The 25134-nt window shown below is 45.6% G+C and overlaps 1 protein-coding gene across 4 annotated transcripts; it reads right to left on the minus strand.

The window, feature by feature from the left end:
- Positions 1 to 431: 431 nt before the first annotated feature.
- Positions 432 to 25037, minus strand: CD34 (CD34 molecule). 4 transcript variants are annotated; one of them, XM_005540699.4, is made up of 8 exons: positions 24917 to 25037; positions 13731 to 13913; positions 12882 to 13135; positions 11410 to 11490; positions 3417 to 3573; positions 3112 to 3164; positions 2634 to 2798; positions 432 to 1880 (listed from the first exon to the last, which is right to left on the minus strand). In XM_005540699.4, exons 1-8 carry the CDS (start codon positions 24993 to 24995, stop codon positions 1695 to 1697), a joined length of 1158 nt encoding a protein of 385 aa, XP_005540756.2. In that variant the 5' UTR covers positions 24996 to 25037; the 3' UTR covers positions 432 to 1694. The 4 variants fall into 4 exon arrangements, with proteins under 4 accessions (XP_005540756.2, XP_073891411.1, XP_005540755.2 ...); XM_074035310.1 differs by having other exon boundaries at positions 432 to 2070; XM_005540698.4 differs by having other exon boundaries at positions 11410 to 11508.
- Positions 25038 to 25134: the final 97 nt, after the last annotated feature.

The raw sequence follows: 25134 nt of genomic DNA on the forward strand, positions 1-25134 counted from the left end.
TGCTGTGACCTGGGAAGCCGAGGAGCGGGGGTGGCCTGATAATAGAGGATGCACAGGACATTGCCCCTTCCCTTTGTTTTGCATATTTTGCAGCAGTGATCAGCATGTTCCTCTTCTCAGAATGGTGTTCATGAAGGGTATAGCTCCTAAGACCCTAGCATACCACCCTCCATTTGGAAGCTCCCTGGTACATTTGGGTCTGCCTTTCTACCACTGGAAATGGGTGTTTCCTCTTCCCATGGAGGAGAATAGTTGGCAGATTTGGCTAAAGGTCCTTAGTATCCTGGCTGGTGCCTGTGTCTGCTGAGGTGCTCCACCCTTTTCCCTGGCTAGTCCTCCCCACCACATCACTGCATAGTCTAGCTAGGTCTAGTGGAGGGTGCTGCTCTTGCATTCAGACACACCCAGCTAAGACAGAGTCACATAACAGATGTGTTTCAGAATCACTTTAATTGCAGTATTTAAACACATCACTTTGTATTCAGAAAAAATATCTACCCAATCCTCTCTTCTCTGGAAAGTCCTATTTCCAACCGTCATTGAAATCAGGATCCCTGCTCAACCCCTCTGTAAAGAAATTAACAGCAAACAAGGACTTGGCAGAAGAGGCAGCTGGTGATAAGGGTTAGGAGCTGATCTGGGTCTCTGACCACATGGAGGTGCAGAGCAATGAAGGGGCTCAGGGTGAGGGAAGCAGAAGAGCAGGATGATATGATGGAAGGGAAAACTACGGATTCAGGACTTCCGAATTCCGGGTGATTGGGCAGACTGAGACAGAAAAGCATCTGCTGGGGGACTGAGGCCTCACCTCAACCCAGGAGTCGGCAGGAGGGAGGAGGAAGTCATGGAGATCAGAGGATAAGGCCAGGACCCAGCCTCAGAGGAAGAGGATTGTTCAGAAAAGTACAGGTGAGAGGCTCAGCTCCAAGACCTGGTCCCATGATCCTGTCTACTTTGATCCAGAGGGAGAAAAAGGAGCCCAAAAAGAGTTTCTGTGTGGCCCCAGAGAGACTAGAACTGAGCTGTTTGTCCTAAAACTTGGGAGGTCCGTTCTAGGCTTCAGCCAGAAAGCTGTGCAGGCCTCTGCAAATGGTGGAGGGGGCACATGGAGCTCAGTGGAACTTAGAGAACAAGGGAGGAGCTGGTGACCAAGTCCACAGTGTCTTGGAGAAGAGATAAGGGAAGTAGTTCAAGACGTTTTTCTGGCTATATCATTACACGAGAGCAGGTGCAAAGGGTTACTTTGGTTTCCTCAAAGTAAAGAAAGAAAATATAGGGAAGAAACAGTAAAAATCAAAGCTTCCTGGGAGAAAATTGTAGCCTAGAAAAGCCCATCTTTCCCCTAGGGGTTCCTGCAATGAGGCAGAAAGGAGGGGGGAATGGGAAGGGGGTCCTGTGTGAGTGCTGCAAGGCCATCAATCATTCCTGGGAGCTTCTCCAGACCTTGGCTTTCCCCCATCACACGTTTACCCCAAGAAGACCAGAGTCTGGCTCCCGGGAGCCGAATGTGTAAAGGACAGGAGTTTACCTGCCCCTCTTCAAGGTGTAGGGCCCCAAGAGCAGCCTCTGAGGTGTGTGCAGTGGGGAAGGGTTGGGCGTAAGAGATGTCACCTCCAGCATGGAGGCAGCATGTGGTCAGATGCAGAGAGGGGTGCTCTCTTGGACACTGCCCAGCCTTGCCCCACCTAGCCGAGTCACAATTCGGTATCAGCCACCACGTGTTGTCTTGCTGAATGGCCGTTTCTGGAGGTGGCCTGGCCGGTCCCGTTTTCCTGAGCCCCTCGGTTCACACTGGCCTTTCCCTGAGCCTCAGGGGAGGTCCCAGGTCCTGAGCTATAGCCCTGGCCTCCACCGTTCTCCGTGTAATAAGGGTCTTCGCCCTAGACAGTGTATAAATAAAGTAGCATTATCTGGTAAGCAGGACTGTGAGACACTGGATGGGGGAGGGGCCCAAACAGGAAGTGGGGGCAGGGGCGGGAGGTGGGGGGAGGTGAGAGGGAGAATGGGAGGGAGGGTGCAGCTGCATGTGCAGACTCCTTTCTTCCTGAAGAGTGGTCAGGGTTCCAGCTCCTAGAGGAGAAAGGACATAGGAGAGGCACCACACCATGCCACCGCAGCTTGGCAGCCAGCTCCCGCAGGAAAACGGGCAGTCCCAAGAAGGGTGGGATGACCTCCCCAGGGTAGGGGACAGGCCAGAGGCCAAGATTCAGACCTCAGCCTTGTCCTCCCTCATCCAGAATGGCAAAACGAGATTCTCCTTCCATATGCCTCCTTTTGAGCAAAGGGGCACCCACTGGGCATTTAACATGGTTACAAATACAGTGTGGCTGATTTAACAGGCTGTTCTGGTGGCACCAAGCTGAGCTATCCCAGAAAACATAATGAATAGATGACATGAATCATCTGCTACCACACTGAGTAGGTGGGCTGGCACCCTTACTGTCCCCTCCCCAGTTTGCTACATAATATTTTGAATCTTCCACCGATTACTGTGCGTGCACACGTGCATGTCTTTATGTAAGCTCACAGGAGGACTTTTTCGGGTACTTCTCCTCCTGCTCCATGACATCCACTGAACTCCCTGGAAACTCACTATCTTTCCCATTTCCTTTGCCCTGGCCCCCAGAACTGACCAGCCTTTCTCCTGTGGGGCTCCAGCTGCGGCGATTCATCAGGAAATAGCCAGTGATGCCCAAGACAGCCAGCAGGGTTCCCGAGGTGACCAGCGCAATCAGGGTCTTTCGGGAATAGCTCTGGTGGCTTGCAACATCTTGCTCAGTGAAACCTAGGATCCCCAGCTTGAAAAGAAGACACATAAGACACAGCCTGTCACTTGCCAAAAGTGGAGCCCAGCCCACTCCAGCCCCCTGTGTGTAACTCAACAGTGAACAGATGCTTGAGGGCATTGACCTCAGGAATTTTTGAAATGGGATTTGAGACTGACATCTCTTAATTCAGTCACACCCCACCATTTTTGGTTCGAGACTAGAAAGGAGAAGACTCAGAGAAGGAGGGTAGGTAGAACTGGGGAAGGTAATGGCTTCCCCTCTTACTCCAGGGAGCCCCCCTGCCCCGGCATTCCCTCTGAGACCCATATCTCAGAGCACTTACCTTTCTCAGGTCAGACTGGTGCTTTTTCATAAGTTGGAGTTTGCTGGAAATTTCTAGAATTAGAAACAGGGGTTTCTAAATCTAGAAGAGAAACCAGCTTATCCTGCTCCACTCTCCCATCCTGTTCTACAAGATGCTCTGATGGTCAGGGTAGTCCATTTCAGGGGCATCTCTCCCAAAGTCACCCAAGCCCTTCTCCCCAGCACCTGTGGTCTCTCTGGATCTGGGATGCCACATCTCCACCTAGGATTCTTTAATCTCAGCCCTACTCCCTCCCAGTTCCCCCAGACAGGGGTGCACCTTACCTGTTCTGTTGGCCAAGACCAGCAGTAGGCACTGAGGCCTCACCTCAGACTGGGCAAGGAGCAGGGAGCATATCTGGGCCCCAGCATCAGCATCAGCCTGCTCCTCCCCACACAGCACTCGGGCCAGGTCCTCTCCCCTGTCCTTCCTAAACTCCGCCTGGGAAGACAGAGAAACATGGAGAGCAAGAGATGAAATTACTGCTCTACCCTAAACTGCACCCAGAGTCTCAGGCAATAATTCCGATTACAGTCACACTCTTACCCCATCCACAAGAAGCATCCTTCTTTCTAAAATTCCAACAGAAAAAAAAATACTGCTAACTGTATATGTGCAACAACACAATAAGAAAAAACCTACATAATCTCCAAGGATGAAAATCCATATCTTCTAGTATCTAAGATGTCAGAAAACAAACTTAAAAAAATTGTCTAATTGAAGCATCACCCATGTACACATATGCAAATTAAACTCAAAGGAAATGACCAACAGAAAATATTAATAATACAATAATAACTAAGAGAAAATATTCTTTTTCAAGATTACAGCAGTCCCCAGTGATGGAAGAAAAGTCAAGGAAGGTGAGGAGTAAAGAATGAATCTATAATATACACTCAGTGGAAACCTCAGTGGCCTCCTCCCTCTTACTACCCAAAGGAGTCTCATGAAGCGCATTGCTCAAACTGAAATGGCATTTTTGTCTGGTCTTCCATCCCTGCTTTTCCATTGAAAGCATGGAACCCAGTTTTAATGAAGTTCATAGATTTTTCTCCAGGTTGCTGACTGGGCCATCAGACCCAGGAACTCGGACTCAGAAGAAAAACTCTGATAATTCTTCAACAGTGAGTCAGAATTTATTCCAGCAGCCTCCAATCAGTCACCTCCTCCCCTGAACAGGAAAGGAATCGAAACTAAGACTTTCTCTTCAATCCGGATGGCAGATGGCAGAGAAGGAAATGCCTGAACAGTCCTGACAACTTTCCTGTTAGGGGAAAACTGCTGGAGTGTGTGACCATCATCAGAACTGGGTCTCTGTGGAGAAGAAAGCTTCCTGTTTGCGGGCAGGGCCGCTGCTTGCAACAAGGCCACAGGGTCCTCCCAGTTGGAATGGAGCCTGGGTATTTTCCCACTGCTGTGACCCAAGGCAGGAAAACCCAGGCTCCTTTGCTCCTACACAAAGCAAGGTCAAGATTGGCCTCAGGACCCAGCTGGAATTTGAAGCAGCTGAGGGAAAATAACTGGGCTTGGATAAAGCCAGGAGAGTGTGGTTAGCCAAACCCCAGGTCACAGAGACACGAGCCCAAACTGGAGCCTCCAAAAACCCCCAGGAAACAAGACTACAGAGAAATGAGTTCTCAGGCCACTGCTGCTTCATTCCTCAGGAAAAGGAGCAATTCTGCAGGTCTCCCAGTAGGTCCTTGATAGACACTCTGCCTCTGGAAAAATCTGTTTTTCTGAACAGCATTTGAACTAAGTAGTCTGAATGCCACACTGAACCAATCAACAGTCTCCACCTCTCTAAACCCAGTTCTCTCAGGGGAGCCTTACATGGCTTCCCCTTGAGCACACCTGCTCCCCAGCACCAAGAATCTGGATGAGGAGGAGGGGGGTTCTTGCCTGGATGACTCTGGCCTTCTGAAGTGTCTCCAGTTGAAATAGATCTGCTTCCCAAGAGAGGCAGAGGGACAGGGCTCCTGCAGGTCATAAACTAGCCAAACCAAATGGCACCTTCCTACGCCTGCTGAGTGCAAGAAGCCACACCTTGACAATTTATCAAGCCCTGAATATAGGATGCCGTGTGAAAACCTCTGTGCATGTGTCATGTATGTGTGTATTGTATTTATGTGTCATGTGTAGGGGGGTGGGGATTGGGAGGTATCTATGAATTCCACCTGGTGAAATTTGCATGTATGGCAATTAAAATAACAGATGCCAGCCAGGCGTGGTGACTCATGCCTGCCATCCTAGCACTTTGGGAGGCTGAGATGAGAGGATCACTTCAGCCCAGGAATTCGAGACCAGCCTGGGCAACACAGGGAAACCCTATCTCTATAAAAAAATTTAGAAATTAAACCAGGGGTGGTGGCATGCATTTATAATACCAGCTACTCGGTGGGCTGAGGTTGGAGGGTCTCTCCACTCTGAGAGGTTGAGTCCACTGTACTCCAGCCTGGGTGAGAGAGACCCGGGCTCAAAAATAAAGAAATAAAAAATAAAATAACAGATGCCTACGATATCTAGGCACAGTTCTGAGTGCTTTCCATATATTAACTCATTTAGGCCTCACATAACCTACAAGATTGGGAGAGCTATTCTACTAATTTTGTAGGTGAAGAAATGGAGGTGCGAAGAGACTTTAGAGGTCAGAGCTACTACCATGGTAAGCACCATAAGAAAGGTACAACCAAAGTGCTATGGACATACAAAGGAGGGTGAGGACACGTCTGGTTAAGGTTAGCAGACACATCTCACTATAGGCCTTGAAGAATGGCTGAAGGGTGAGCAGAGGAAGCCAGTGGGGAAGAGCATTTGGAATCGAGGCACCACCTCCAGGAAGCCCAAGATGGGGAGAGCATGCCTTGTTCCACAACCTTCATTTCAAGGAGAATGAAGAACACTTCCTTCTCCCTGGTATTCACTATCCTTCAAGACTCAACTCAGTTTCTACCTCCTCAATGAAGCTCGTCCTATCTTCAACCAGACTGGGCATCAATCCTTGCTCTGCTCTTTACTGGATTCCTTGCAAGTCATGCAACTAGTCTGACTGTCATGTTCCTCAGCTGTACACTGGGTTGTTGTGGTGACTAAAGAGATATTGTATGAAAGTGTCCAGTCAGGTGCGGTGGCTCATGCCTGTAATCCCAGCACTTTGGGAGGCCGAGATGGACAAATCAGATGAGGCCAGGGGTTTGAGACCACCCTGGCCAACACGGTGAAACTTTGTCTCTTCTATAAAATGCAAAAATTAGCTGGGCATGGTGATGGGCATCTGTAATCCCAGCTACTCAGGAGGCTGAAGCACAAGAATCGCTTAAATCCAGGAGACAGAGGTTGCAGTGAACTGAGATCAAAACACTACACTCTGCACTCCAGCCTGGGCAACAGAGCAAGACTCTGTCTAAAAAAAAAAGTGTCCAATGTGGTGTTGAGAATCTAGTGGGCACTAGATAAATGGCAGCTGCTACTATCATTATTAATAATAGTTATACCTTATATACCATATCATCTAGAGTCTACATATTGATCACATTCTGTGCATTGTTATCATCATTTTTCTCTGACTAGACTGTAAGACTCCTAAGTGTGTGTGTTGGGGGGAGTGTACATTATAGCATTTACAACCCAGACTGCACAAACCATAGCAGCAAACAAAAGAACTCAGGGAATTGTTGTTCAACTTAACATCCCAACCAGTTGGCTTCGACACAGGGTCCCTCCACCCCTTGCACAGTTTCTTGGACTAGATTCAAAGGCATAATAGCGGCCAGCCTCCCACTCTGGAATCCAACCGCATCAGTGAATTGTGTTTGAGCCCCAAGAGGAGCAGGTGGATCCTGAACAAAGCACAATGCTTCTCCGGACGCTTGGAATAAACATCCTCCCCCAAGAGAGGCTGTGGGCAAACATCACGGGAGAGTGGGCAGGAGGAAGACACAGCCTCACCATTTTGTTCATGAGAATCAGATTTACAAGCTCCTAACTACATCAGCTCACACATGTTTCTTTGCAAACATAATAAACCCATCTAACCTCTCTAGAGTAGCATTCTCAAACTTTGCAAAGACTCTTAACGTCAAGCATTGGGATGGGGATGGGGGTGGGGGAAGGATAGGTATTTTTTTAATGACCTTTAAGATATTTTCCAATGCTGAGATTCTAGGATCAATCATCTCCCCCAACCCCTTTTAAAATCATTTTATCTATTTTGGTGTGAGTTTGACAATGCAGGTGAAAACTTTATTTTCATATAGGAACTGGAATAATGAGGGACCTGTTTCAAGTCACTTAACTAGTGGAGGCAGTTAACCAAGGATAAGAAGTGAGATTGCTTCCAGATCGCAGGCTTTTTGCAGTAGACACACCATATTCATAAATCTTTCATCTGTAACTTATGTTTTCCACATGGAAACTGACCTTTAGTGGAGGCTGGAGGCAGTCTGCCTCAGATGAAGTCAATGTGAATAGGAGTAAAGTGAGCTAGCTGAGTAATTACAAACTCTGCAAATAAACAGATATGGTACTAAAGATAGGTATTTCTAAAGAACAAATTGGTGGACAAAGGACTTGACTAGACCTTTCCCCAAAGAAGATACACAAATGACCAATAAACACATGAAAGAGGCGCGACATCACTAATCATCGGGGAAATGTAAATCAAAACTGCCATGAGATGCCACCTCATACCCATTAGCACGGCTGCTATTTTAAAACCGAGAAAATAACATGTGTTGATGAGGATGAGAAGAAATTGGAACCCTTGTACACTACTGGTGGGAATGTGAAATGGTCTGGTGGTTCCTCAAAAATTCAAAAATAGAATTACCATGTGGTCCAGCCATTTCACTTTTGGATATATCCCCAAAAGGACTCAAATCAGGGTGTCAAGGAGATATTTGTACACTTATGTTAAAAACAGTATTATTCACATTAGCCTAAAGGGGAAAAAGCCCAAGTGTCCATCAACGGATGAATGGAGAAACAAAACGAGGTTTATGCATACCATGGAATATTATTCAGCCTGAAAAAGGAAGGAAATTCTGACAGGTGCTACAACATGGTTGGACCTTAAAGACATTATGCTGAGTGAAATTGGCCAGTCACATAGCAAGACAAACACTATAATTCTACTCATATGAGGTACCTAGAGTAGCCAAATTCATAGGAACAGAAAGTTGCCAGGGTCTGGGGAGAGCAGGGAGTTGTTTCATGGGTATACAGTGTCAGTTTTGGAACATGCAGAGAGTTCTAGAGATTGGTTGTACAATAATGTGAACGTGCTTACTACTACTCAATGGTACCCTTAAAAGTGGTTAAAGTCATGACTTATGTTATGTATATTTTACCACAATTAAAAATATTTTGGTGGATTCCTCTGGACAAATGGGTGTAGCATAAAAGTATCAAGTAATCTTACATTTTGGAAACTATCTGGGGAACCACAACCACAAAAACTAAATTAAGCTGACACTGCTGCCAGAAGAATGAAAGTTAAACTTAGGAAGACACACACTGCTAATGAGGGTGCTGAGATATGGTAACAGGTGTTTGAGATGAGAGTGGTATCACCTTCCCTTCCGCTGGCTGCCTAGAGGTGATGGCTGGGGGGCAAAAAAAGAGTGATTGGGATAGACATGTCTACAGAATGCACACACAGAAGACACACCTACAGAATTCACATAAGGTGAGCTAACATATTGGCACTCACTATATATCAGTGCAGAACGAGTGTCTGGATAGCTAGACTCATGCACACATATTCCTGTTATGGGCATATATCAGATGCAGGAGAGTACCAACATACATCAAGGATGTGATGCTCGGGGAAACCAAATCCTTCCTGCTCTTCACAAGAATATTACATAGGGCCTGAGGCTCCCGACATTAGAACCAATACCTTAAGGCCCTCTGACACCGAAAGTACAAATCCAACCTAAGGAAAATCAGGAGGCGCTGCAGCACTCGCAGCTTTTGAAACAGACTGTTTATCAGACAAACAGGGAGTAGGGCCGAAGGAAAGGGCGTCTCGGACACAATCGGGAGCTGTGGCTAAACATTTTGGAACAGGATAGTTGGCTGAGGATAAATTACCTTGGAGAGTAGGAGAAGGCATTGCCACATGGGGGCTGAGGATGAGGAGCCCTCAGGAAGAAAGTGGATCAACACTGGTGGAAAGACCAGGGAAACAAAAGCAGCCATATGAGCTGCCACTGAGTTGCTTCATGAAGGGGCAGTGTGGATGGAAGTCTTCTTTAGCATAGGAACTGGAGGGGAGCTGCTCTCTTTTCACATCACCACTCACAGATCCTACCTGAATCTTAGAAGAACATGCAGAGACCTTCTCAGCCGTGGCACGAAGTAGGCCAGACAGCAAAGACCACAGCAGAGTTAAGAGGAATTACTTCTAAAAGAGCAGTAAGTTTCTGGAACGTTTCTCATACAGTGACCCAAGTTACATGTCAACTTTGAAGAGCAACAGAAAGGCAAAGGCTCTGCAGTTAACTCTAAATTCCAGGCACAAAGAATTAGCATTCTGGCACATACCTGTGTGATACACAGCAAAACGTATGCTCCACCAAGTCGATGGAGTTGCACGGGGAAAGCGTCATTTTCCTTGGCTACGATCAGCAAAGAACTTGACAATTTTTTTTCTAATGAGTTGAGTTGAAAATCAGCATCAGAAGCACACTGCATGTTACTTGTATATTGCATGTTTACGTTTAAGTTAACTATTTTGCAGACTGCATTTAGTTATTCCAGTATGCAAACTTATGTCATCACTATTTCGGTTGCTTTTAGATGTCCTAAGTTAAATTCTTTCAGGTATAATTTTTACAAATTTGTAAGTCTGAGAGACCCAACTGATGATTGTAGTAAAACTACCAAGTTCGAATGGAAAAAATAAGTAATTTATGCCCTCTACAGACTGTGATCTCTCTAATCTATGCATGCCAACACATCACATATGTGATTCCCTTAAATGGATCCCCAACTCATAAGAAAATGTTTTCTTCTGTAAGTAAATACCACTCTTTCCTTCACCTCGTCCTTCCTCCAGAGCCATGTTACTGTTAGGAAATTAGATTTACTGAAACAAAGCAAGGTCTGCCAGAATCATTTAAATTAACACAATGCCCTCTACATTCTTTCCAATGCAGTAAGACATGAAACTGAAACAAGAGGCATAACTACTAAACAGGAGGAGAAAAACAATATATTGTGGTAGATAACAAGATAGCTCACCTTAAAATGGAAAGGAATCAACTAAAAAGTTCCTAGAATCAATAGGCAAATTCAAGAAACTGGCCAACCCAAAAATAATTATTCAAAACTCTATTAACTTTCTAACCTATCAGTGACAATCAATTTGAATATATAATGGGAGATCTATGTGACAAATAGGCCTATGAAATCCATCAAATCTAGAGAAAAAATAAAGCTAAAGAAACAAGATGCTGAGAGAGGCAAAATAAAACCAGAAAAAATGAAGAAATTCCAGAGCAGTTACAATTCAAATTTTAAAGCATTTTTTTTTGCATTTTTTTTCTAAAAGAAAAAAAACTTCACAGTTTTTACAGTGTAATAAAAAAAGATCTGCCTGACTGGATATTAAAAATACTATGGCAAAAACATACAATAATTTTGAAAATTTAAAATAGGCAAAAGTATAGACAAACTGAACAAATAAAATATGTCTGAAGAGTATGCCCTAAGACATATAAAAACTTAATATAAGCTAAAGGATACATCCCATGCAACAGAAGAGGGAGTCATTCAACAAATAATGTTAGGAAAAATGGTTACATGGAAAATGTAACATTACAGCAAAATAAATTCTATATGGATTAAAGAGTTACATGTAAATATTTAATAATAATGAATGAACTGACATTTTAGGTGACTAGTTTATATCTGGTGAGTGAGAGGGACTTTCTTAACCAAAAAGCAACTTAAATCTGACTCTCTCAGATTTAAAAGTACTATAGAGAAGGGGAAAATTTAAAAAGTACTATAGAGGAGTGGGAAAAAGTACTATAGAGGAGGGGAAAATAACAAAATTTATTAATAATTAAAACTGTTTTTGCCTCTTTTGCCCACCAGATGGGGCTTCTTACTTCCTAAACAGAAAGCTGGGTATTAAAAGCAGGTTGACCAAGCTAAACTCCCCAGACCCCTACTCAAATCCAGTGCAATCCAAGAAGGTTTAAGGGTGTTCAGAAGGGATTGAGGAAGGGGACAGGGGGCGGGAGGAAGAGGTTGGATGGGGAGTTGACTTACACAGCTGGAGGTCTCATTTTGCTCCAGGCAGATGCCCTGAGTCAATTTCACTTCTTTGATGCCTGAACATTTGATTTCTGTCTGTATTAAAACAAAAAACTGTAAGAAAAACAAAGTAAATAAGCCAGCATCTTTGCTCCTCATTTCTTTCCCACCTTTTTCCAGTTTGCTTTCCGCGGTGTGCTCTCTTAGGAAGTTTTAAGGAAAAGGAAATTTAAAATTTGTCAGGGGACTAGAGATTTCTAATAGTCACACTCTCTTCTATTTCACCTCTATCTTCATTATCCTCATCAGATGACAAAACTTTTGTTATTAGCCTGGGCTTACTGGCAAGTTGCTATTTGCAATCTTGGTAAACGTTGGCTTGGATGGTGCAGGAATGGGAGAGGGGAGGATATTTTCCCATTTGGGCTGTTTTCTCTCTAGTCAATCACACACTTGCAGGAAGGCCATACAGGCAAACAGGGATAATGGGGTGGACCAGCAGATGCTGGGGATACCTCGTTTTTCTCCTGGCCTCCAGGACTCTCCAGATTCCCATTTTGGCTCTTTTTTTTTTTTTTTTTTTTTTTGAGATGGAGTCTCGCCCAGGCTAGAGTTCAGTGGCGTGATCTCGACTCACTGCAATCTCCACCTCCCTGGTTCAAGCAATTCTCCTGCCTCAGCCTTCTGAGTAGCTGGGACTACAGGTGCACAACCACACCCAGCTAATTTTTGTATTTTTTGGTAGAGACGGGGTTTCACCATGTTGCCCAGGCTGGTCTTGAACTGCTGATCTCAATGATCTGCCCACCTCAGCCTCCCAAAGTGTTGGGATTACAGGCATGAGCCACCACACCTGGCCCTGGCTCCTTTAAAAACAGAAAGTAGACAGATCCGTCAGGCATATCTCCTGACTGAGGCCCTCATATTTTCTGTCCTGTATGCTGAAAGCTGTTGACAGCCATAGGCCCTAAGGCTGAGAAGGCCAGGCTGAGCTCACCATCCCTGGTCTGCCCAGTTCCTGCCATTGCCAATGACCCCCTTTACTGCCTCTCTGTGCCTGGCACAGCCACCAAATCCTCTCATGGAGAGGAAATGTTATTTGTCCTAACCATTTTGGGAGAAGCAGCCCCAGCAAATGAGCAATAGTTTCCAAATATTCCCAGAGGGAAATGGTGCCCTGGTCAAAGTCCCACCAATAGGTACTAGAAAGAATCAGAGGATTCGTTGGATCTCTGAGAATCCCGTTTACCCTCTACTCCCTAAAATGCAATGCCCGAAGCCTGGATGGGCCTTACTACCTAACTCTACCCCTTTCCTCCTCTTTCTACTTCTCTCAACAATATTTAAACTGTGTATTTCCATGCTGATTCTGACATGACCCAAATCCCACTGGCAGAGATGAGGGGAGGTGTGAAGGCAAAGAGACAGCTTGCCTGCATACATATGAAGTGAGGGGCAATCTGCTATTTTTGGCCCAATTTACCCACCTTGATGACACTTGGGATAGGAGGAGACGATGTATATGGGTCAGTGGGAGATGTTGCAAGGCTAGTGCTAGTGGTTGAAAGGTCTGAAACATTTCCAGGAGACAGGCTAGACTTTAAGGTTGTCTCTGGAGTTGAAATGTTGGCTGGGGTGGTGAACACTGTGGTGATTACGGAGGTCTGTGACTGGACAGAAGAGTTTGTGGTTCCATAAACTGAGGTGATCCCAGAGGTAGATGTGAATTTGACTGTAGTTTCTGGAAGAGAACAAAACATGGGTGTGTATGTGTGCACGTGCTCATACATACACACAATCTTAGTTCATGATATGGGCATGCATTTCAACACAGAAAAGGGAGTTTGGGGAGTTAACAATTACATCGTGTCCCATCCCTGACCAAACTCATTTCAAGCTGTTGGAACCAGAGCTAGAATCCAGAATGTATTAGAGGTGCCCTGAAACTGAAATAGATGCTGGTCTACCTCAGAGAAGCCAAAGACCCCCAGTTGGGACCTGTACCCACCTTCTTTCCTTTAGAAGAGATCGGAGGTCTCTATGGAGTCATCTGATCCTGATTTTATCACTAAGCTGAACTCAGCATGAGAGAAGGGGTATGGAGGCATTACTGATCGGGATCAGCTCCCAAGACATGGGCCTGAGAAAACTGTCACTGAAGGAAGAATTATCTAGAATTTACTTCAGGGTGCCCTACGCATGATACTCAAGCCATTAGTACTAGGGACTTGTATAATTTCCTCTGTGGTGTGGGGGAGCAGTCTGAAAACATCCTAAATGCTTTACCCAAGCATCACCAGCACCTCTCAAGGATCTGACACAAATGCTCTTTTTACCTGTGATGTTTGTTGTGGCCTCATTGCCATGTTGAGACACAGGGTGTGGGCTGGTACTTCCAAGGGTACTAGGTATTGCAGTTTCTTGGTACGATACATTTGTAGAAACAGTTGAAAATGTTCCCTGGGTAGATGACTTTGGGGTAACAGTACTGGTGGTGTTGGCACTTGTGAACCCAGAGGCTATAGGAAAACGAGGAAGAAGAATCAGAACCTAAAAGTATCAGCCTTGTGATATTACCTGATGCAATTTCCTGACTTCAGGCAGAATCCGTCTAGAACATTCCCTGCTGTCCCTGACAATGGGGCAGCAACAAGAACATACTCCTGGACAGTGGACTAATTCCCCACTACCAGATTTGCCCTGAGGACATAGGGAAGGAAAGATTTATATGCATAAAAATGTCTCATACAGTATTATTTATAGGAGGGAAACGTGAGTAACTAAATGAATTACAATAGGATAAGTGATATATGCACTTAATGTACCACAATCATTACATAATCATATAAACAATCATTAGAAAGAAAAAATTATAAAAACTCTAGCAACGTGGAAATATGAGGTGGTATTCATAGTATGTTTAGTTACATACTAAAGTATAAAATTACACCTGCATAAATATTGCGAAGATCTAAAGTGTGCAAGAGGTCATGCTTCTTTTTCCTTTTCACTGTATCCTCTTTTTTGGTCACTCTCCATCCGGTATACTAATTCTCGGAATAATCACTAGACTCACACTCTCTCTATGTGATCCCCTTAAAAATCTATCCTTCTCAGTCTTCCCCATTCCCAAACTCCCCTCATCCTTTTGCTCATGGTATTCAAACCCATTTGCCTTTCCTTTTCTTGAGGAATTCAGCTTTTAGGATGCTCTGACCTAGGAATTCAGCTAATGAACCAGGGAACACAAGGTCTGGTTTTGCATCAATGTAGTGGGAAGGTAGACAAGCTTCGTTCTGGCTCTGCCAATAACTAACCATGTAATTTAGTGCATGCAGGTATCTCAGCTCTCTTACCTCTTAAGTAAGGGTCTTTTCTGGCTACCTTACATGGATTGTTGGGAGAATCAATGAGATACCAAATGCTAAGTTATTATAGTATTATAGTATAATGTTTTGGATCTCATTTTTCTCTGAAGATCTTCATGAGTGTTCTTGCACATCTCTTCCATATATCTTGGGATACATCCTTTTTTTAAAAAAAAAAAAAAAAAAGACAGGGTCTTGCTCTGTCACCACTGCACCCAGCCTGGAATGCAGTGGTGAGATCACAGTTCACTGTAACGTTAAGCTCCTGGGCTCAAGTGATCCTCCTGCCTTGGCCTCCCAAAGCTCTGGGATTACAGATGTGACTCACCATTCCCAGTCAGTATCATTAGACACAGGAAGGAGAAGTTTCTTGCCTGAACCCTATGCTTCAAAGAGCCCACACTCTGTCCTGCTTCCTGTGAGGACCAATCAGGATGTCCCCTCTCTTCTAGATCATACTGTGGGAACCAGAAGTCCTAGCATTTCTTGCTCAAATGGCACTTTGCTGACATCCACGTTGGTCCTCTTCTCCCAGTTCATCCTGCTAAGGGGAACTGCAGCACAAGGGTGTGTACCTCCAAGGCCCAGTGGTGGCCAAATGATGACTGCTTGCAGGGAGAAGAGTTAGTGCTTAGTGCTTAAGCCTGTGGGTGGGGTGTCCCAGACACACATGCAATTGCCCTGCAATTTGAGCCAGAGTCACGAGTAGAAAGAAGAGAAGGGAAGTGGGCTGGGGTCAGGAGCCATCTTTTCCTGCTCAGCTGCATTGTGGCACTGAATTCCAAGAATCTGAGCATCCCAAATTCAAACCTGGCCTTCCAAGTGGTCATGAAGATATGTTTGTCAAGGGAATAGGATAGAGGATATTTTATCACTTAGTTGGCCTGACTTACAACCTTGAAATGTTTAGAAATACAGTATGTAGGCCTCTGTTGTACTCTTGCCTTGGGCCTTGTAAATGTTAAGGGTGAACTTGTTATCCGGAGTTCACAAAGGCAGTTCCATCTTCAAGGAAAAGCCCTGGAGGGTCCCAGGCCACCCTAAAGCTTGTCTCTAAATTTTCCTGATTGGGATCTAGATCTGTACTTTTCAGCAATTTCCAGGTAAACAGCAAGGTAGAATGACATCTGTTGTTTCCCTTAAGATCAAGAGGGAAGTTAGACTTTTGGCTTCACAGCCATCAACATGGGGCCAAGAATGTTTTTCCTAAAGGTGATGACAAGGGTTTCACTCTTTCATATCTGCTTCCTTCCACAACCTGCTGCAAGTAGATTGCTATTAATGGTGAGGGCGGCAATCATGTCTTACTATTATGTGTCAGGTAAGCAGTGGGAAGAAGGAATATCACTATCTCTGTCTTAGAGATGAAGAGCCTGAATGACCAAGGTATCTCCCAAAGAGAAGGCCATAGTTCATGAAGGGAAGCAGCAATGGAACACTGAGGTTTAGCTAACTCTTGAGTAGATGCAGCAAGGAGGTTAGGCTGGGTCTAAACTGTCAAAAAATCACAATTCTTCCCCCACATCTCTGGAGAGAAAAGGATGAGCTCCCATCTGGCTTAAACAGGAGGTGGGTTGATCAAAATAAAATTGATTCAGAAGCCAATCCAGGTTTCTTTCCTGTTTAGATGGGACCCTCTCACCACTCTGACTTTAAGGTCAGATTCATCTGAATTCATCCAAGGGGGCAATATTCAGACACTGAATTAAAGGATTACCCTCTCAAGGCACCATTCCAAGACTCCTCTTCTTGCCTGCTCTCTCCCTCTTCTCCCCCAGCATACTGATTCCTAGGAACCCCATCTGGTCCTCCCTGGCCCAGACCTTTTCTCTCTCCAGAGGAAGCTGGACCTGACTCAGATGATGTCATGCTTTTGAACCCCCTCCCCCGAAGGGCCTCCTTCACCCAGACAAACACTTTTGAACTTTTCCAGATGTGGAGCAAGACCTGCTGCTAGTTCTGAGGACAGAGGTGCCTGTTCCAGAAGAGCAAAGCAACTCTGGACCCAAGCCAGCTACTGATCCACTGAGGCTGGGCTCCCAGCTGCAGCAGCCCCTCCACCCAAAACCAGGCCGAGCACTGTGGAATGAGTAGCGGGATCCACCTGCAAGTGAGAAAGGGACCCCAACTTCAGAGTCAGGGCTCTGAGCCCAGGGTGAGCAGAGCACCCTCTGAGACACCAGGGGGACAGGACAAGTGGGAGAGCAGAAAGTCAAAACAGAGTGATTGGAAATGCCTGAGCTGGTGCAGAGCAATGGGACACCTTAGCCAGGGGCCTGGAGCCAATCCTGGCATAAACACTGCAGCACAGCAGGGTGAGTACATCCTTTAGGTTTGCAGTCTCTAGAGCCCTGGAGGAACGACATTTATGAGAGTCAAGACTGACCACAGATCTCTTTTTATCCTCTCTTCCCACACACATCCATGGCATTAAACCATCAAACACTGACCTTTCTTTATCTGACCTTCTGACTTTCAACTCTGTAGGGGAATAGCAGGAGTCTACCAGTCAGTGAGAGCTTGTCAGATCCTAAGAGACAATTGATGAAACCTCCACTCCTTTTCATTCTAGATGGAAGGAACAGCCCCTGTCCACAAGCTTATGAGAATTATAGTACAATTTAAAGTTGAATAAAAAGCTCTCCTCTGTTGTTTACTTCTCAGTCCATCCTGATTAACTGTGTCTCCCTAGGGACTCCATTTGACCCTTAGTTACCCTATTTGATCTCAACTCGTGAACCTGGAGCAAGGGAGGAGACAAGGTCTCAAGAAATTAGTAAAATGAGAATTCTAAGAAGCCAAATAGATGTCACAAAATTCATGTAGTAAAAGTCATGCACTGAACTTTCAGGTACTTCTTCAGAGGCAATTACTCTTGTTTTACACATAATTCTAATAATCCTGGTTATCTGATATCCTAGCTAAAGTTGGAACGTAGGAAGAGCCTATTAGAAGCAAATAATAAGGAGAAGCAACAGCTGAAAACTAAGAAACAGAAATAAGTGAAAAGCAGACATGAGTATGAAAACTCACACCAGTTTTCCAGAATCATTTATGGTAGGAGTGAATAGGTTAGATATCTATACCTTAATAAGCATTAATGATGTCACTGAGTTGCCACATAGCCATGACATTTTCATGATACATCTGAGTCATATAGTCCTTTTCGGGGGGTATCCTAAGAAAGCAAAGACATGTGCAATACATTTTGAAAATATTTCTACCTGCCACTTGTAAATTGAAGATTCTTTTGTTGTTTAAAGTGAGTTTGCAAATCCTCAGCGATCCAGAAAGCTCTGCTACCTAAATAACTAAATCCCCATACTTTAAGAGATTGAATTTTCCTATACTTGGTCTTGCTTTTCACAGTCCTCCTTAGTTTTTTTCCTGGTGCTGTTTCCTGATCTCCTAGCCTGCCAGTCTTATTTTGCCCATGCTTTCATATTCTAGCACCTGGATCAAGAGGAGTATCTTGAAGGAATTCCTGGGAATCTTAGTCCATAGAGTTACAGAACCAGGATGAAGGGACATGCCAGCCTCTGCCGGGAAGTAGGCCATTGGGAGCCACAGAGTGTATTGCCAGGAAGGCAGTATAGCCCAGAGACAAAGAGCTCAGGCTCTGCAGCCAGACAGGTCACATTGAAAGGCTTCTTTACCTTGTTTTAGCTGTGGTTTGGGAAGTTACTTCAACTCTGTAAACCTCACTTGTAAAACAGAGATAAAAGTAGTCCCTATGTCTTAGCTGTTTTGAGGAACAAAGGAGCTAAGAAGTGGAAGCAGTTATCCTGTCCGGTAAAAGCTCAAGAAATAGTGGATATCTTTCGTTTCAGGCCCCTTCCTTCTGCTTCTCAGAGGGCATGAGATACTTATTTCTGTGACTAATCTGCCACAAAATCATATATGCTGCTTCCTCAGAATAGGTCTAACTGTCACCTCAGTCAGAATATAAATTTCTAAAGTGCTGGAACCATTCTTATTCTTACTTGTTTTACTCTTGGTGCTTAGCACAATCCTTGGAGTTTAGGAAAAGCAATAGGATTGAAGGACAACTGTGGCAGGTGTGTTCCTACCAGCTACCTCTAGCCACAGCAGTCTTGTTCTCATGTTATATTTTAAGGGGGAATTAATTAAACTGGCGGCTGTTCATGTGAAGATAACCAGGATTAGGAGAGGTCTAGAAACCAAGTCATATTGTTGAGGGTCTAGTGTTATTTCCTCTAGATGAGGGGTTGGCAAACTATAGCCAGTGAACCTAACCTGACCCACAGGCTGTTTGTATGGTCAGTCAGTAAAGAATGGCTTTTACATTTCTTTCTTTCTTTCTTTTTTTCTTGAGACAGTCTCACTCTGTTGCCCAGGCTGGAGTGCAGTGGCGTGATCTTGACTGGCTGCAACCACTGCCTCCCAGGTTCAAGACATTCTCCTGCCTCAGCCTCCCAAGTAGCTGGGATTACAGGGGTGCACCACCATGCCCAGCTAATTTTTGTATTTTTAGTAGAGACAGGGTTTAGCCATGTTGGACAGGCTGGTCTCAAACTCCTGACCTCAGGTGATCTGCCTGCCTCGGCCTCCCAAAGTGCTGGGATTACAGGTGTGAGCCACCGTGCATGGTCAGCTTTTACATTTCTAAAAGTGTCATAAGATAAGACAAAGTAGAACATCCATCGGAAACCACATATGGCCCCTAAAGCCTACAATATTTACTCTCTGGCCTTTTATAGAAAAAGTTTGCTGACCCCTGATATGGAAAAGAAGAATTTGGGGAGGAAGAATAAATAACTTTCTTTAAGATTCATGTTATTTATACTGGTTGAGCACCCCTAATCTGAAAATCAGAAATTCTAAAATATTCCAAAATATGAAACTTTTTGAGTGCCAACATGACGCCACTAGTGGAAAATTCCACACCTGACCTCATGTGACAGGTCACGGTCAAAACACAGTCAAAACTTTGTTTCATGCACAAGTGTATTAAAAATATTGTCTAAAATTATCTTCAGGCTATGTATATAAGGTATATAGGAAACACAAATTTCATGTTTAGACTTGGGTGCCATTCCTAAGACATCTCATTATGTTTACACAGATATTCCAAAATCTGAAAAAATCTGAAATTTGAAACACTTCTGGTCGTAAGAATTTTGGAGAAGGGATATATTCATTCTGTATATTCATTCTCATTTTTCTGCAGTGCCAGTGATGGGCAAAGGATCTTGCTCAGTGCTGTGGAGAGTATAAAATGAGAGCTGGATCTCTTTCCTCCATTAGGTGTAGTGTCATTGTCATTTAAATCAATCCCTCAAGGAGTTTATAATCTAGTGGGGTCCACTAGAAACGTCTTCAGGTATTGTCATGAAGGACAAGATTAAATCTGTGCCAGCCCAAAGAATAGAATTAGAAGTAATGATTAGAAGTTATGGGAAGGCCAATTTCACTGCAATCCAAGGAAAAAGCTTAAAATGATGTAGCTATTTATAAGAATGAAATAAGCCACATTGGGAGATAAGTGATCCATTCATGCTTCTTGCAAACACTCAGGAGGCATCCATGTTAGGGGGCTGTCCAACTCTGAGGCCTACCATGAATTTGAGTCATCCTAGACTAGAACAAAGGACTGAGCAGATGCCTTCTTAAGCTTCAAAGGCTAAGCTGAGGTGTGAGTATATATAAACCAAGGGTCAGTGGCCTGAGGGTTCCCAGTGTACCGAGATTTCTGTTTTATATTCAAATAGCATGTCTTGGCCAGGCGCCATGCCTCATGCCTGTAATCCCAACATTTTGGGAGGCCGAGGTGGATGGATCACCTGAAGTCGGGTGTTCGAGACCAGCCTGACCAACATGGAGAAAGCCCGTCTCTACTAAAAATACAAAATTAGCTGGGCATGGTGGTGCTGCCTGAATCCCAGCTACTTAGGAGGCTAAGGAAGGAGAATGGCTTGAACCTGGGAGGCAGAGGCTGTGGTGATCCGCGATCACACCATTGTACTCCAGTCTGAGCAACAAAAGAGAAACTCTGTCTCAAATAAATAAATAAATAAATAAATAAAATAGCATGTCTTGGACCCCATCCACTTACTGTGGAACCCTGATTATTTTGAAGATTCTCTGGGCACCTACATTTCTCTCTGTCACCTCTTCCTCCATTTTACCAGCACCACAGACTCCTGGGTTGTGGCCCCATGGCTCAATGGCTCCCTGTCGGCACTAGTATACCACTTCACCGTAAGCTAGCCAAGCACTCTTTACTTTACTCTCCCCGGAGAGTCACTAACTCAAGGCTAGTGTGTGTAGCCAATATTTACTGAATGGTTGAGGGCATGGAACGAGATTACGGGGCAGCCCAGGGGAGACAATGGCATAACCTTGAAATATTAGACATTACTGTGCTAATGAAGCCATGTATTAAAAAAAAAATTTCCTCCCAGGTCTTTTCCATTCTCCACCCATCACTATCCTGCTATGACTCCAGGCACCTTGCCGCCCTTTATATGCTCTTCCTGGGCTCTGGAGTCCTTTCAGCTTTGTGTCTCTTAGGCCCACACAAACAAAAGGCTTTACTTTATTTTATCATGCTAAGCAGTTCAGTTCCTGCCTGCCTTTGCTCATCCAGGGTTGTCTGGGGTTCTAGGCTTTGTCACCCAAAGACCCCTGAAGACATTTTCTTAAATCAGCTGCCGAGAGATGCCACTCCTGTCTAAGAAGTATCAGTTTTGATTTCACTTTTCCAAATCAGGAAGAAGCCTACTTCCCAATTAAGCCCAAAAGCCTTTTCCATTGCATCTGAAAGAAGTGACTCATTCCATGATGGGCTCCAAGAGCACAGGTACTAGGAAGTACACCTTTGTATGCATCCCTATTTGTTTGTCTCTCCATCTTTCCAACATGCATGCATCTTTCTCCTTAGCACAAAGTCCGGCTCTGGGACTAAAACTCATAAATAATATGTTTTCATTTATTAGCTAAGGAGGGAAGAGAATGTTCTCATTAGAGAAGTCAAAGCCCAGAAAAATACGGAATTCTCGCAGCCCTGGCGACTGTGAGAATTTTCTTTTGGAGGGTGGTGTTGTGTTCTTTTTCCATACCTTCTCATTTTTAGTTCTCCACACTGCAAGCCATTTAGTTAGATCAACCAAAGTCAATGAGAGAGGGAGGCCCAAGTACCCTGAGGGTGGAGTTGGGTAACCATCCAGCCCTGAAAGTAAACCCAGGCCCTCCAGCTCAGGGTCTAAAGGAAATCAGGCAATGAGACCAACCGTAAGAAGTGGAATTTGTTCCTCATTTTTATTTGTTTTTGTAGGACTCTGCAGCTGAGTTTATCTGCTGCAGTTTGGCACTTCTTGCCCTGAACTTTTTGAGACAAAGATTGCGAAGGAAGGAGATGAGGACAAGGGAATGAGGAGGTCCAGGAGGTGGAGCCAAAGGGATAAGAAAAAGAGGCCCCAGGCCCCTGCATGTTTTATCAGCCAAACAGGAATGCTGCTGTAGACATGCATCTGCAAAGGTGGTGCCAGCTGGGTTGGGTCTATAAGTGGGGAGCACTGGGGACCACTGAATTAGTCAGAGGTCCCCAAGGCTGCTCCTCCTCGGTCGCCATATGGCAGAGATTCAAAGGGTGGAGTCCTCTCCCCTCTGGAAAATAGCTGATAAAATTCTTTTCCCTTTTATTTTTCCCCTCTTACATGTAGCCCTAGACAGGATATGGGTGTGGGGGTCAGCAGGCACGAAGGACCCAAAGGAAGAAGAGGAATGCAATGGGGAGGGCCTGGGGGTGTTGTCAGAGTGAGGAGAGGGACAGGCCTTGGAAAGCTTGGAGGAAATAGATACCCTGAGCCTGACAAAGGGGTTCCCTAATTACCCGAAAGGCTTCCTGTTCCAGCCAGTACTCTGTCAGTGCTGCCTGGTGGCCCCTGAGTCCCCCACCCCGATTCTGCTCTGTGATCTACCCGACTTCCAACAAAGACAGCCCACTTCTGGTTAGTTGCAGTGCCTGTGCCCATGCCACCTTCTCAAAGGGACAGAAAAAAGAACTTTCCAGAACAAGCTATTTGTTGGGGTAAATGATGAGAAAACAAACCACAGAAATCCCCTCCACCCTAAATTTTACAATAATAATAGCATTTCTGCAACGGCCCTATGGTAGCACTTCAAGGCACACTCAGTTATCTCATTTATCCCACAATGTATCCCAGGACAGAAAATGACTCCTAGTATTAACAAAACAAAAGAAATCCAAGCAAAAACCCTAGAAAGCTCTTGGGAAGGGCATAAAACTACAATTGGCTCAAGTAGTCTGGCAAGGCTGGGAATGGGGCCTTGTGCCCCATCCCTCCCCACCCAAAGCTGGGATATAGAATTCTCAGCATATCAGTCCAAAGTTTTGCAGAGATTGTGTTGCTCCCCAAACCCCAAGCTCGGCAGACCAAGGCGAGACTGACACCCACCAGCTGAGGAAATAAGGAAAGGGTGGACCTCATTCGGCTGAGGACCAGGTCGTCATGAGCTGTGTAGCCAAAGGAGAATGGAGCATCTGCTTGGAATCTGCACCACTGGCCAACTCACCCCTATTTTTTTGCTTTTGTTTTTGTTTTGAGACGGAGTCTCGCTCTGTCTCCCAGGCTGGAGTGCAGTGCCAGGATCTTGGTTCCCTGCAACCTCCACCTCCTGGGTTCAAGGGATTCTCCTGCCTCAGCCTCCTGAGTAGCTGGGACTATAGGTGTGCGCCACCATGCCCAGCTAATTTTTGTATTTTTAGTAGAGATGGGGTTTCACCATGTTGGCCAGGATGGTCTCAATCTCTTGACCTCATGATCCACCCGCCTTGGCATCCCCAAGTGTTGGGATTACAGGCATGAGCCACTGCGCCCGGCCAACTCACCCCTGTTATGAGGGCCTAGTCTAGCACCCACTCTAGGGTTTTGACACCTCAGTGATAGCTTTTCCTTGCTCCGAAGCACATGCCCAGGACTGCCAAACAGGGCAACTCAAAACTTCACTCCGAGCTTCCTCCAGCTCAGGGGCAGCTCTCCCCAGCTGGGCGGACCCAAAGGGGGACAACAGAAGAGACTGGGAGCAAAGAGGTCTAGTCCAGGTCACTCTGCAGGGCCATAGTGGGTGGCCTTTAGGATGTAGTGAGAGTACAGAATTGGGAGCCCTGGAGTGCTGTAAGCAAAAGGGAGAGCAATGTACAAAGCTTCGAAAGTTTCAAACCTTCCAAGTGCAAAGAGATGAGGTGGAGAATGTCATTCCCCAAGGAAATTAATCAAGTATAAATACGTATACTCGAAGCCTTTTTTTTTTTTTTTCCAAAGTGAGAGCAAGACCTTAAGAGTAAAGGTATGTGTAGGTGAGTGGGGAGAGTGTTCTAACCCATCTACTAGCTTTAGAACTTGGAGCGGGGGTAGAGGAAGAAAACTCCAAAAGGTAACAAGTTTTGAGTTTGTGCAAGGGTGACGGTTTTTGGTAAGGCGAGCGAGGCTGGGTGCAGAGCAAATTCTGTCTACCTCTACCTCCGCGGTGGGGTTGCTGAAGTGGGAATTGAAACTCAGCTTCCTAATCTTAAATGCAAGGATTTTGTTTGGTCGGTTGGTTTTGTTTTTCCTTTTCACGGACTGTTCATTCCGAACTCCCCTGGCCTGGGACCTGGAGCCTCATCCCTGATTCGCTTCCCTCGAATTCCTTAATGTCCACTTCTGGCTCTCCCAGTCCCGGTGCAAGTTGGGCACCCCGGCCCCTTCCTATCTATCAGCTCCGGATCTATACTTTCCGAATCAACCAAGAGCCACAAAACTTTTCCTGCTTCTCTCCTCCCCAGTCTCCCGGTTCTGGCTGCAACTTCGCACTCCGCACCTCTGGCAACCAGAAGAGACCCTGGCATCTCCAAAGCACTTTATCTCAGTCCAAGAGCCAGTCGTGCTGACCGATTCGCACCTCAGCTAACGCACACCCGCGGGGTGGTGGCATTCCCTTCCCCTCCCACCCCCGTCGGCTCCCAGTTGAGGCGCTGGCCCCAGGGGAAACCGCAGTGGGCGGCAGTGCAGGGATTGGGCAGGGGTCCCTTCTCTCGGTGAGACTCTGCTCTGTCGTTCAGCCTCCCAGAGAGACTCGACCCTCCCCGCGGCGAAGCCAAGCGGCCGCGGCGCGCGGGCGGTACTCACGCAGCAAACTCAGCAAGCAAAGCGCGGTCCAGCCCCGCGGCATCCCGGGCCCCGCACGCGCTCCCCTGCGGACCAGCATCCTTCCCGCGCCGCTCCTAGAGAGACGCACGGAGTGGAAGACACTCCTCGGCTTGGCCAGGACGCGCTCTTCCCGCCCCCTCCGCCCGGGAGAGGGGTGGGGGATTCTTGCTTTTTCCCTCTCTTCTCCCCTCCCTCTT

Source organism: Macaca fascicularis, chromosome 1 (genome assembly GCF_037993035.2).
Source record: "Macaca fascicularis isolate 582-1 chromosome 1, T2T-MFA8v1.1".
NCBI classification, from domain to species: Eukaryota; Metazoa; Chordata; class Mammalia; order Primates; family Cercopithecidae; genus Macaca; species Macaca fascicularis.

What these genes read in the sequence shown, in the direction of transcription:
- CD34 (XM_005540698.4), bottom strand. Translation starts at nt 24,995, where the DNA reads ATGCTGGTCCGCAGGGGAGCGCGTGCGGGGCCCGGGATGCCGCGGGGC. An exon ending in CTATCCCAAGTGTCATCAAG is followed by an intron (nt 11,509 to 12,881) that starts GTGGGTAAATTG and finishes TTTTTCTTACAG; the next exon opens with TTTTTTGTTTTAATACAGAC. An exon ending in ACCAGTCTGACCTGAGAAAG is followed by an intron (nt 2,799 to 3,111) that starts GTAAGTGCTCTG and finishes CTTCTTTTCAAG; the next exon opens with CTGGGGATCCTAGGTTTCAC.